The following is a 13,974-nucleotide window of genomic DNA, read 5'->3' on the forward strand; positions in this document are numbered from 1 at the left end:
GGATCAAGTGGTTGTGTACATTGATGACAAAACTTATCAGTGTGCAGCGTGTGCTGAATAGAATCGTCTCCTGTTAGCCAAATAAAATACTGTAATTAACCCCATAGTGAAGGGGTTAACTATTGTGAATGTCCCATAATACTGAAGTACAGTAGTTGTGCTGTTAGACTAGTAACACCATATTATAGCCTACAGTTATGAGCACCAGTTGTATAGACTTACTGAGTTATTGGTAAAACTGTACTGTAATACACTTGTTGGTGTGTTGGAACAGTACAGGAATGAGTTTTAATATTAGAAATAGAACATAACACATATCAAAGAGATAGATATTGTACATAGTTTTGTTTTTAAGTTAAATAAAGATGTTGTGCTAATTAGTTCCTTTTCTTTTCCTCTGGTAAAATATATCATACAGTTGGTGGCACATTATTCCTCTTCCATGGTGTCAGCCCTCCAGTGGTCAAGTTTTGAGCATCTGTCAGGAGCCTCAATTTTCTTACTTCACAATGACCTGATTTGTTTTGAAGGCTCTCGAAATGGTCAGTAGAAGAAGGTAATGAAACCTAACCTCATTTACACTGGCTTAATCTGGTCTAACATAACCTACACTAGCCAAACCTTTACTGATATTTCACCAGATTTTTATTCCAATAACATTTTTAAGTAAGTTTGATGGTTATTAATTTAGGAGTTGCTGAAGCTAATTACTCGCTACCTATGGTTTTTCAAGGTAACATTTTGGTGTTAATTATCATGTTCAAGGTACTACACATAAACACCAAAATGTGGCATTTAAAAAACAATAGGTGGCGAGTAATTACCATTGCAAAAGTCGTTAATTTTTTTTAGATCATTTGGGCATATCCAGCAGTAAATGACAGATCTTTCACTACCTAACCTAACCTAACCTAACCTAACCTAACCTAACCTAACCCAATGTAACCTAACCTAACCTAACCCAATATAACCTAACCTATAAATAAAGTTAACCAGACGACAAATAATAAACTAACGTAGTAAAACCTAATCAAAACTACAAAAAGACTGTAAGATTAATTTCATATCATCTTATTTTAATCAATAAATTAATAAATAAAAAAAAAAACTTATAAACAACTCTTAAGGGACCCAGCGAGGCCATAGACCCGGGTCACATAATATCATAAATATACTAAATAAATCACCATTCCATCAAAATAACACATATAAATACATTCAAAAACCAAAATACTCCTAATTAATCTAGTTATAATAATAATTCTACTAATATAAATTAAAATTAGAAGAAAAAAGACATAATGTGAAGATGTTTAAGAGAGTCAGTGGCTTGGTCCAAGATGGCGAAGACCTACGGAGATAAACCTGTCAGCTTCCAACTAGAGGAAAATGGCGAGTTCTGGTGTATTGGATCAGAGGTAAAGGAGTGTTAATATGTAGAGTATACTTAATACTTGAGTTCTGTTGGAGGTATATTGTGTATAGATGTGTTTTGTTAGAGATATGGTGATGGCTTCCCCCCTCGGGTTAAGACTATGTTTAGTTTATTAGATGAATTTATTTCTTGATTTAATTAAAAAAAAAATAATCTAGGGAACATAATCTGAGGTGAGGAATAAAAGTGTTGGATTACTTCTTTAAATAATATCAGATTATATGATGATACAGTAGTCCTCAAATCTCTCATTCTCTAATTACAAATATTTGCATATTTCAGGTTGGCAATTACCTGCGGCTTTTCCGTGGGTCATTATATAAGAAATTCCCTGGCATGTATAGACGTTCAATCACCAATGATGAACGAAAAAAGTTAATGGAACTTGGTAAGGAAGGGAGTGTATAGTACCTGTATAATACCCTAGTGTTGTAGTGACTGGTTGAATAGGCTCCAGTGTAACCTAAATTAATCATTGTGTTGTGGTCTCTGTCTTAATTGGGTCATTAATGGTTTAGTTGTGTTTGATCTATGGTGATTGGGGATCATGAGACCTTTGGCCGTATCTTGTTAATTCTAATATTATTTGAAAGGAAAAATGATAGGTTGTACTGTTAACTTACAAAAGTCATAATCTTTATATGTTGAGGATGCTCTCTTGTGTGTAGGGGTAACTAATTTTTGTACACCATTTTGGATTAAAAAAAATTGCATCCTGTTAAAATTTGTGTGCCTGTACCGGGCAAGAGGTGTACTGATCAAGTCATCTTCATGCTTACAGGGGTTGAATAAGCCAGGAACATTTCTTTGTGATATTAGATACAGTATATAGGTATATCCTGTCCTGTTGTGTGGAACTTGGTGCTACCCTTTTGATAAACTCTGACAATAGAGTGGAAATAATGTCATAAAGCCAACAAGTAGAAGAGTGAAATGCCAACACAGCTAATGTAATAGGTGTTGCAGGTTTGACTCAGCATGTGTTAGCATCCAATATTTCACTGTTGAGAGCTTCAGAGGTTGAGGACATCATCGAGGGGAATGAGGATAAATACAAAGCCGTGTCGGTGCGTCAACAACAGGATCCGGAGGCAGCTGCCGCCAGGTAATACTCTACCGTGTGTGCTCTAATTTTTTCCCATTTGACAGTTAAGTGAAAATGTCACTATCAATGGGAAGGATAACTACAGTACAGTTTATTATGTTCAGGTATACAGTACAGTATAACACAGCACCATCCCTCACCCTAGACCCCAGTAGCAGGGGCCATCTCATCATCCCTCTTCTCTCAATGTTCACATAATAATGTACAGTAGCTAAAACAAGTATCTGTGCATACTTTGTGGGAACAATATGAGACCATGGATGATAAATTTTGGTATACAAGGCTGTCACTAGTCACACGTAAAATTTTGGAGCATATTGACCCCCACCTGCACAGATAGTTGTTTTAGCTACTGTACAGTAGAAAATCATAAAGGGATGTACTGTGTCCATATTATAGTTACATTATAAAGGAAAATTACACTATACAGCTACTCCTCGACCTACGACCGCCCGGACATACGACCGCCTCAGTCGTACTAGAATTTTGTCAAATTACGTATTTTCGAGCCCCAACGTTAGTGATTGCGCTGTGTACTGAAAATTTTTTCGTTTGTAATTCACTTTAAAATGACTGGCAAGCTTAAAAGTAAGAGTTTTGTGGTGCTAAGAAGAAAAATAGACACCCATTTTAGATTTTCTATGTATTATTTAAGCATTTTTGCCTTGCGACCAATTCGACTTACGACCTGGATTTGGGTCCCTAACCCCGTCGTAAGTCGAGGAGCAGCTGTATAATAAAATGCAGATACAAAGGACATTAAGTCCTTGAGTATGAGAGTATCTCTGTGCTGAATATAATTGTTGGGCATTTGTCAAATAAATGTTAAAAGCTGTGTCCCTGTTGTGAAAGGGCTAAACTGGTGACTTAGGAATTACAATATGATGACAGCATTCAGAATTTTGGATTACAGTAAATACTGTAGATACTGCATATATATATATATATATATATATATATATATATATATATATATATATATATATATATATATATATATATATATATATATATATATATATATATATATATATATATATATATATATATAATTTTTTTTGTTATTTATTTATTTTTTTTTAGCAGAGCTGAACGCCAAGTGAAGAAGCCTGCAGCTCCATGGGTTCCCACCATCTCCAACTCATCTCATCTTGATGCTGTGCCCCAAGCAACACCAATTAACCGTAATCGCATTATATCTAAAAAGATCCGCACCTTCCCTATGTGGTAAGAGAGGTGATGGTGGTGTTTGTGGGAAGGGAGGGCTATTTTCAGCTTGTCTTTGTGTCCGAGATGGCCAATAATGAAATATATTTACTGATCATAATACTTATCTCCAATAAATAATTAATTTAATTTTTATTTATTTATTTTTTATTTTTTTCATAAAAAGTGCTTGGTGAAACACAGCAGTCATTTGCCAGCTGTCTGGCTGTCTTTGTGTCCGGGATTGCCAATTATGCATATATTTACTCATCATAATAATTATATCCTATAAATAATTTAATTCATTTAGAATATTTTTTTTTCATTATTTTTCATATAAAAGTGCTTGGCGACACAGCAGTCTGTCTCCAGCTGACTGGCTGTCTTTGTGTTTGGTAGAGCAAGTAATGCATAAAATAATAATAATTCCACAAATAAATACATTTATAACATAATCAAAGCATTATTTTCCAGTAATACTACCATACAATACAACTTCACTACTTTTAGCAATATTTCTTTGATACAACATGATAAAATGGACAAACAATGAAAATGAAACAAACAAAAGTAGGTAATTATGTTCAGGAAGCTTCCGTGTGGCTGAGTGTGTGGTGTGACAGGCAAATAGTCACACGGGAACCTGATAACCCACACTGGGCATTTAAACAGTGGCAGGAAAAGGCGCGCGTTCTGGAGCATCACCCGGGGCCTAAGGGTTAAAGCTGTTTGCTAAGATTTTCCCCAGAAAATTGACCACTAAAAATAGGTGTTTATATTTAACTTGTTTCTCAAATAACTGGTCACTTTATGAGAATTATCTGCCAGAGTTCTTTAGTAATTTTATCATGTACAATGTGTGATACTTTTTGCAGCTATGATGACCTAGACCCTGCACAGATCCATGAGAACTCCTGCCAGAGAGAGGAGTTGGTGCCCATCCGGTTAGATATGGAAATTGAGGGTCAGAAGCTGAGAGACACTTTCACCTGGAATAAAAATGGTATGTTAGGTGACCCTGGAAATCTCTACTGTACTGTACAATACTTAGTACATTATGGTCAGATCTTCCCAGACTCTTGTAGTTAACTGGCATATTGTTTCTCATCTTTAAATTTTTTAATACTGATTTGCACTTTTATTTTATTTTATTTATTTATTTATTTTTTTTTAAGTTTGTGTGAAATAAGGAATAAGTTTTTATTGTGAGGTTGTGTTGGTTATAACCCTTAGGGACTTGATAAGAATCAGTCTGTATTGTTCATGTTGCAGGGTGGAAAATGTTCAAAGTCAAGCTAACTAGGAATACTGAACCTACGCTCGGGGTTTTTATACACCATAAGAATGTAACTTTTAGAATAATTCCAAACAAACAATCATAATTGTAAGCCACTGGTGGAGGTAATCTCTCCTCAAGATGTAATTCCTGTTCATTTGCTAGTGTCACATAAGCTTACCTTTACTTGAGTCATGTGGCATTAGAGGTGGCAAAACCAGGACTGGGAAATATTTTTATCCCTTGATCTACCACCACCCAGCGCAGAAATAGATAGGTAAAGATAATTACAAAATGTAAAATACAACATAATAATTCTCCACAGAGATGCTGGTGAGTCCAGAACAGTTTGCTGAGCTTCTGTGTGACGACTTGGACTTAAATCCTCTAATGTTCGTGCCAGCCATCTCAACAGCTATCAAACAGCAGGTTGATCAGTACCCCTCTCAGAATATTATCTCGGATAACTCAGACACCAGAATAGTCGTAAAGGTAAGTACTGCCCGGTGTCACGATAAGGCTGGTTTCACACTGAACAGACAAGACGAGACAAAAATTTGCAACGCTATCAGTCACGCCTGATGCACAAAAACACGATGGATTAAATGAGAGCATCGACACTGACTGCACAAGACAAGGCTGAGTCATGACTGGCACATGTCTGGTCCAGTCACAGCTCATACAATCAACGTGGGTGAATGTGATGCTCAACTATGATATCTTGTGTGGAAGAGAGGCGGGCGATTTATGACTATTCAGTGAAGGAGCATAGGAATAGAGGAACTCTATACCTAAGTGGTGGGAGAAAATTTCAAAATAAATTATGTTTCTGTTAAGTACTACTTTATATTTTATTAACATGTACAATTAAAGACAAAAGTCGTGTTGCTGTTTTGTCCGAAGATTAAATATAACTCGTGAATCATTATGAGAGCCCTACCACAAGGCAGAGCGCACCAAAAGTTTAGCCCATCGGCATATGTTTTCACCAAATTTCACAACATGACTTTTGTCTTTCATTGTACAACCAGTAGCCAGCATGGGTGAACCGGCCAGGGTTGGCACCAAAGTGGGTGACGTGGTTTTGCCACACGGTTATTTAAAAAAAAAAATTTTTTTGCCCACTTAACTCTGTTATTTCAAATATACTGCTTTTACTCACAAGTTTTCAGTACAGTACTTACATAGAACAACCTAGCAACTGCTTTGTCAAGTGCCGTTGTCTCTGGTTCTGTTGTTACAATGGTGAACTTTGTTTGCATTTTTCTCCTAGTACTGTACTCGGCTTATTGACTCAAGAATATTAAAAATTTTCTAACATCCTCTCTGAAGTGCTAATGCCGTGAAATCATTTACATTTTCAAAGTCCAATTATTTTACATTATTTTAGAGAATAACAAGTCTGCTTACCAATTGTCAACATAATTAGTTTGAATAAATGGACAGCTACACGAACATTTTCTATGAACCAATCAGCTACAGGGTATTTGTACCTATAGACGAGGGCGCGGCTTACAGGCCAGGTTAGCTTGGAAATACTGTACTATAGTTGGGGAAGAGAAGCTGAGAAGGTATAAAGGTAAAGTCTCCTAATGAAAGCAATGCATCCTAAATATATAGTTAAATATTAATTTCTTGTATATTAAAATGAATACTGTATTTTATAATTTATTTCATAATTTCTTTTTTCATTTTGCAGTTGAACATCCATGTCGGTAATATTTCACTCAATGACCAGTTTGAATGGGATATGGCCTCACCCGAGAACACACCAGAAGACTTCGCCTCAAAATTGTGTTCTGAATTGGGTCTGGGCGGCGAATTTGTAACGGCAATTGCATATTCTGTTCGAGGGCAGCTCTTCTGGCACCAGCGGACTTATGCCTTTAGGTTTGTGCCAGGTTAATCCGTCTTTTCTTTTATCACAAGCGCAAACTATTCCCTGTTATGGTATGGTATTGTGCGGCAGGAATTAAGAGCATCACCGAGTCTCAGTTCATTCACCATCGCTCAATCTCTCGCTGCTATGGTGCTTCCTTTACACAGCATGGCCCCAAGATGTTTACCAAATAATTATAATATGGAGTGTTTTGCTTTCATGGGTCACATTGCATGAAATTTTGGGTTATTTTTTAGACATACAGGAGATAATTAATTGTTATTTGGTTATGTGGAAAGTAAAGTAACTCAAGATAGTCATATAATTTTATTTTTTTTAACAAACTTATTTATATATTGTATCTATAATTATATGTGTAAATTAAGATAGGCTATATTGTGTCTTTTGACTGTTATTGCTCACCACATTGAAAAACTAAGAGGTGTCTTTTGGTTGAAAACTTCCTGTGGATCTTGGTATTTTAAAAATTTATTGTCAAAACATTTACGGTTTATAGGCAGAGAGATGTGTACAGTACTTTACTTGGACCAAAACAGAGTAATGGGGTAAGCTATCCACTGGCTGCATTGTTTTGGCTCCTGAAGTGATCAGTGTAACTGTGACTTTGAAAATGGTTAGCAAGCATCCTGCTGACTCTCCCGCCTCTGGGAAAGGCAAGACTTGGAAGAAGAGCTGGTCTCTGAAGACAAAGTTAGACATTGGTGAGTGCCAGGGTTATTATTATTTATGTGGCGAGTGATTGGTATTTATTTGATTAGTGTAGGATCATTTTTTTCTGTGTTGGACAGGCCAGGAATGTATCTCATTGAAAACCATGGTTAAAGGCTCGTGATTTATGTTCGGGTTTTCAGGAATGCAACCCTGTTATAAATAGGGTTTACCTGTATATTTGTTTGAACAAACTTTTAGATACGGGTAAACTATTTTATGGGCATTTGTTACTTTTTTCTTTTCGTTTTTTATTATCATTATCCAAATAATTTTTTCGGGATATTTTATTTAAAAAAAAACTTGTAGAGAATTTATTCAGAATCTTTACAGTACCAATTCATCTTTGTAACACAATTGGAATGGATACTGTGGATAAAAGTTTATACACTTTCCTTCGTGGCTGCGGCCCCAACGTCTAAAATAATGGGAGAATAATAAGAGAAGTGTACAAAGCAGAAGTGTTTCATATGGTATACATTATTACTGCACACCTGTATGATGAAAAATAGAAGCACACAGTACATGTTAATAATAAAGTACTGTACTTATTGATTTTTCAAGAATAAGGCAGGTGACACAATGTACTGTACACTATTTATACTTGTAAGACACACCTCACTTTAGTGCTCCACAGAGGCACCCACCACTTACTCAGACACCCCCTCCACCCATATAGTTGGAATCCAATCTGATTTGTAGGATCTGGGTTTGCTGTGCAACAAAATACTGTAGCTTAGATCCTTTGTGCATGTCAGGTGTATTTGTAATAAGTTTTTGATGATTATTAATTTTTTAAAACAGTGAATCTCCTCTGCCCTGCGTGGAAGTCCCATTCCGGTCGCAGAGTGAAGCAGAACAGTGGTCCCCATTCCTTGAGACCCTCACTGATGCTGAAATGGAAAAGAAAATCAGGGACCAAGACAGAAATACCAGGTTGGAACTTTTCTGGTTTTATTTTCCATAAAATCTTTTTTAATATTCCCATGCAACTAGATAAATATCCAGAAATTCCAGAAATGATACTTTGTATCAAAAGCTATGCCCCCCCCCAGTAACCAGTAACCTTGTTGCATTGGGGAGGGGGGGGGGACTCCCAGCTATACTTACACTGGCAGCTGGGACCCCTGGCCTGGGTCACCTCTACAGATCTACCCTCAGGGGAGCTATCTCCAGGGGTTGACTCTGGTGTGGGTCCCTCAGATATGTCTACATCTGGGTCGTCTGTGGCCACAAACCCACAGACGCATCTTTCATCCCTGGAGTGTGACAAACAGAAAAGCCCGGCCTCACATAATTGAACCCCTCACCAGAGGGACTGGAGGATATAAGCACCAATTGCTCTCACCCCTAAAAATTTAAATCAAGATTCTATGGTTACTACTGACAAGTAGGAAATAATTTGTCAAAACAGGTTGGTTATCTGAGGTACTGTACTGTACAGGGGGTCCCCGGGTTACGAATGAGTTCCGTTCCTGAGGACATTCTTAAGTCGGAACACATACCCTATGTGCACTACAGTCATCCCTCGGTTATCACACCTAATTGGGACCCCGCCGAGTGCGTGATAACGAGAAACGCGATAACGAAAGTACAGAACCTATGGGATTTATTCTAATTGGTTCCAGGCACCAAAGACCCAACCCCAATTTTCCCAATTTACTACCATTTAGACCAGGGGTGTCAAACTCATGGCCCGTAGGCCAAATGTGGCCCTTGGGATGGTCAGGTGTGGCCCACAGGATGACAGTAAAATTTATCATCCCGTGAAATTATGAAAGAAATAGACATAATCATGTTTATTTAGTAAAATGAATTTTACATACTTAAGATCAGACACCCCCAAATGAGGTATTCCGGGTAAGCCAGGTAAGGCAATGTGTGAAGGTGTAAATTTCAATCCTGCAAATATGTGATATAGCACTTGTGTTGGCCCTGAGGAGGGTAACTAAAATAAGAATTGGCCCTCGAAAGGTATTGAGTTTGACACCACTGATTTAGACCCACTAAATATATAGATAATGTTATGGTAAGTATCAGAAAAACACATACCTAGGCATGGCTAGGTTTATTACAATGATGAAAATGGTATGATCCACAAAACATGTAGCTATGCTTTCTTTATTTGAGTCCCCCATCTGAGGAGTCCATTTTCTCATTGCTTCAAGACGCCTGAGTCCTTCGTTTTCTCTCAATCTTAGAGTGCACCCGAGACTTCGTTATTCCTTAGTAATGACACAGAATTTGAAATTGCAACTGGGGTTGTAATTGTTGAGGCAACTTAGATATGTCTGATTACAGCAAATGTGTTATTGTCAATTTGTAGGTGAAAGATTTTATCCTCAATAGATGTAGGTGAAGCAAATGGGTAAAAACACCTGGAGGCAACTGCGTGATAACGAAATTCTCGGCTTGAAAAATGCGCTATAACAGCAGGTGTGCAGATTTTGATGGAGGCGCGATAACGAAAATCGCAATAACCAAGTGCGCTATAACCAAGGGATGACTGTATATCATAGCCTAAGTCTTTTTATACATCTCATATCACTTTCTTTAAGAGAAAATAAGAAATTGAATGACAAAGTACAGTAAAGGAAAGAAAAATTAAAGCTTAACACTTACAATCCCCTTCACTAGTGATTTACAGGGGCTCATTCTATAAACATCCCACAAATCATTGCAGAAATATCTCTGTTAGTCAGAATTCCTCAAACCCGGAACTCTCCGATGGACGGAATTGAAATTTTCTGGGAAAATCGTTCCCAAAACCAGAGTTTTCCGGAAAATTACGGCTTTGGGAACGATTTTCCGAGGGGCACATTTTTCGGAAAATTCCAAGAAAATTTCCCGATATCTGGGAAATTATGGATGTGGGGGATTTTTTGCAGGTTTGAGAGATGAAAATCAGGCGCATTTTCTGGAAATTCCGAGGAAATAATTTATTTCCCGGAAAATACCTGGCATGAAGGATATTTTTCCGGCTTTTAGAGAGTCGTCTCGTTACCCTGAAATCTCTCATTCCTGGAAGTGTTCTGCACCAATTGTTCTGGCTAAAGGGGATATCACTGTATCTTTTAAGATATTTGTTTAAATGTTTTAATTTGATTCCATAGTATGTTTACTACTGCAAGTTTTCTTCTGTCAAATGTAAACAAACACAGGGCTGCCACACTACACAAAACTTGATGAGCCCCTGTAAATGCACTAGTGAAGGGAACTATACATTGAAACCTTGGGCTGGCTGATCTTCCGCCCATATCACTAACAATCTTTCCATTCCAATTAACAGTCCACATCTTTGTTTTGTTATCACAGTTGAGTGCATTGGTGTAGATCCTTTTACATGTTCAAGATTTTTCTGTTTGTCTTTCATAATTGTTCCGATCGTTGCCCGACTGAGGGTGTTTCACCTTTTTCAGAACGTTTAATTACATCAACTTTCACTTCCATTGTAATTCCTTTTTCTTGGAAGCACTACTGTCACTTGCATCAGGTTTGTGTTTGGGAGCCATGATGAGGGCAAAAAAATAAGAGTTAATAAGCAAAAAACAACAGTTTGCATTTGATCACACACGTTAATGAAGTGAGTGTAAAGCGTACTGACACTCCCTCAAGGCACGTGGCTGGGCGACTCATTACCTGCCACTCTGTCTCGCCACTATGCCACACAAGCTAGTTTTCGTACGTTAATACTACGAACCAGTCATACCTATGTCAGATTCTTAAAATTGTTGACCTTATGGGACCTTGTTCATATCAGCGGGTGTTCGTAAGTCTGACATTCTTAACTCGAGGGCCCCCTGTATATGGGTATTTCATACTCACCTACAGTACCGTAATACAGTTTGTACTGTTAACACACTTGATTTTTAATATTATTCAGAATTACTGGTGTCACAGTGCTGTACTCCTGTATACTTTTATACAAAATGTAATTATTATCAGAGATTTGTTGTTGTTACTCATGCTAGTAGGCAATTACATGTTTTTTTTACAAAGAAAGTTCCTAATCTAGTAAAATTTTGCAGGAGAATGCGACGATTGGCGAATACAACACCTGGCTGGTAATGTGGAGCCTGATGTCTTCTCCCAGCTGAGATACCACGATATTAATTTAAAACTTCTCTATATACTGTACTGTACTAGAATTATTTTATATTTGTAAATTAGATTAAGTAATGAATTCATATGAGAGGCTCAGATGGCCTTTTTTGGAAAATAAAGAGTGAAATTTTAGATCCACATGTTGATTGTTTTGTTTTTCCCTCTTAAATGCCTGTGTCCTCCACATGTCGTCAGTATTACTAGTACAGTACAGTAGAACCTTGATAAAACGGACTAATTGGGGCAGACCCGAGTCCCAAAAAAGCGAATATATGGGGTTGGGGGGTTGGAGATAACACTGCTTCTCTGAACTGTTTAAAGAAAATCGGTTATGTTATTAGTGCACTTAAACAACTAAGGTCTTTAAGTGTATAACAAGGTTATTAAAAGAATATTACATCAACAATAAAAAAGAATATGAAACAGAACTCGGGGTTGAGAATCAGACATATAAGTCTGGTTGTCAACGACTGTTGTCACGGAGATGATTGTTATTTACTGTAAGGTGTTATATGGAAGTAACCACAGAATTTGTCTTATGAATAAAGAGAAAACTGTATACTGTACAGCACTATAAAGATAAAAATAAGAGCAAACTTTTTTATTATTATTTCTGTGACCAGAATTTATCAAAGTCTGAAAAAAGTGAATTCTGATATATTGAAGTCCAATTTATCAAGGTTTTACTGTAAGTCCGTGTCCTCTGTGTCTCCGTATTACTAGTAGGTCCCTGTGCCCCCCATGAGTCAGTATTACTACTAGGTACCATGTGTCCCCCATGTCATTACTACTAGCAAGTGCCTGTGTCCCCCCATGAGTCAGTATTACTACTAGGTACCTGTGTCAGTATTACTACTAGGTACCTGTGTCAGTATTACTAGTAGGTACCTGTGTCCCCCGTGTGTAAGTATTACTAGTAGGTACCTGTGTCCCCCATGTGTCAGTATTACTAGAACATAAGAAAGTGGGATACTGCAGGAGGCCGACTGGCCCATACAGGGCAGATCCCTTTCACACCCATCCCAGCACTTCCATGTGCCTATCCAACTTCGTCTTGAAGCTCCCTAGCGTCCCCGATCCTACTATAGCACTCGGTAGCCTATTCCACATATCCACAACTCTATTACCAAACCAGTGCTTGCCTATATCCTTTCTGAATCGGAATTTATCTAATTTAAAGCCATTTGTTCTAGTTATTTCGTTATTACTGAGCTTCAGAACATCTTCCATTTTACCCTTGTTAATCCCACTTACCCACTTGTACATCTCTATCATATCTCCCCTAACTCTACGCCTCTCTAATGAATGTAAGCCTAAGCTTTTCAGTCTTTCTTCATATGGAAGGTTTCTAATGTTATGGATCATTTTTGTCATTCTTCTTTGTACTCTCTCCAAAGAATCTATGTCCATTCTATAATAAGGACACCAGAACTGAACCGCATAATCCATGTGTGGCCTCACTAATGCGCCAGGTAAAGTTTCAAGATAACGTCATAGTCTCTGTTATCACAGACCTAGATATGAACCCAAAGAACTTGTTTGGTTTTGTTGCTAACGGCTTAAATATACTGTTTTCAGGGTTTCAAGTCGCTACAACAACACACCTAGATCTTTTTCACAAACTGAGTTTATTCTCGTGTTACCTAGTTTTATACTAACGTTTGTATTCGCCTTCCCTATCTGTAGTACCTTGCATTTATCAGTATTAAAATTCATTTGCCAGTCTACTGACCACTCATGTAAGGTATCTAGATCTCTTTGAAGGTGTTCAAAGTCACTGTCTGAATTTATCACTCTCCCCATTTTGGTATCATCTGCAAATTTACTAATCCTACTAGTTATGCCTGTGTCCTCCATGTGTCAGTATTACCAGTAGGTGCCTGTGTCCCCCATGTGTCAGTATTACTACTAGGTACCTGTGTCACCTGTGTGTCAGTATTACTAGTAAGTGCCAGTGTCCCCCATGAGTCAGTATTACTACTAGGTACCTGTGTCCTCCATGTGTCAGTATTACCAGTAGGTGCCTGTGTCCCCCATGTGTCAGTATTACCAGTAGGTGCTTGTGTCCCCCATGTGTCAGTATTACCAGTAGGTGCCTGTGTCCCCCATGTGTCAGTATTACCAGTAGGTGCCTGTGTCCCCCATGTGTCAGTATTACCAGTAGGTGCTTGTGTCCCCCATGTGTCAGTATTACCAGTAGGTGCCTGTGTCCCCTATGTGTCAGTATCCAGTAGTTCTAT

General features: G+C 37.7%; 1 protein-coding gene across 2 annotated transcripts; it reads left to right on the top strand.

Annotated features, from left to right (window-relative positions):
* Positions 1–1,329: 1,329 nt before the first annotated feature.
* On the top strand, positions 1,330–11,866 carry LOC121865700 (SWI/SNF-related matrix-associated actin-dependent regulator of chromatin subfamily B member 1-like). Of its 2 annotated transcripts, none has more exons than XM_042365219.1 (9): positions 1,330–1,418; positions 1,718–1,823; positions 2,402–2,540; positions 3,624–3,767; positions 4,622–4,749; positions 5,348–5,514; positions 6,722–6,912; positions 8,435–8,566; positions 11,659–11,866. In XM_042365219.1, exons 1-9 carry the CDS (start codon positions 1,341–1,343, stop codon positions 11,696–11,698), a joined length of 1,125 nt encoding a protein of 374 aa, XP_042221153.1. In that variant the 5' UTR covers positions 1,330–1,340; the 3' UTR covers positions 11,699–11,866. The 2 variants fall into 2 exon arrangements, with proteins under 2 accessions (XP_042221153.1, XP_042221154.1); XM_042365220.1 differs by having other exon boundaries at positions 3,627–3,767.
* Positions 11,867–13,974: the final 2,108 nt, after the last annotated feature.

The sequence above is a fragment of the Homarus americanus genome, unplaced genomic scaffold (genome assembly GCF_018991925.1).
Source record: "Homarus americanus isolate GMGI-L3 unplaced genomic scaffold, GMGI_Hamer_2.0 scaffold34701, whole genome shotgun sequence".
NCBI lineage: Eukaryota > Metazoa > Arthropoda > Malacostraca > Decapoda > Nephropidae > Homarus > Homarus americanus.

Bases quoted from the DNA above. Each gene is read 5' to 3' on its own strand.
- LOC121865700 (XM_042365219.1), top strand. From the start codon at position 1,341: ATGGCGAAGACCTACGGAGATAAACCTGTCAGCTTCCAACTAGAGGAA. The intron at 2,541-3,623 runs GTAATACTCTAC...ATTTTTTTTTAG, and splicing joins CCGGAGGCAGCTGCCGCCAG to CAGAGCTGAACGCCAAGTGA. The intron at 3,768-4,621 runs GTAAGAGAGGTG...TACTTTTTGCAG, and splicing joins ATCCGCACCTTCCCTATGTG to CTATGATGACCTAGACCCTG.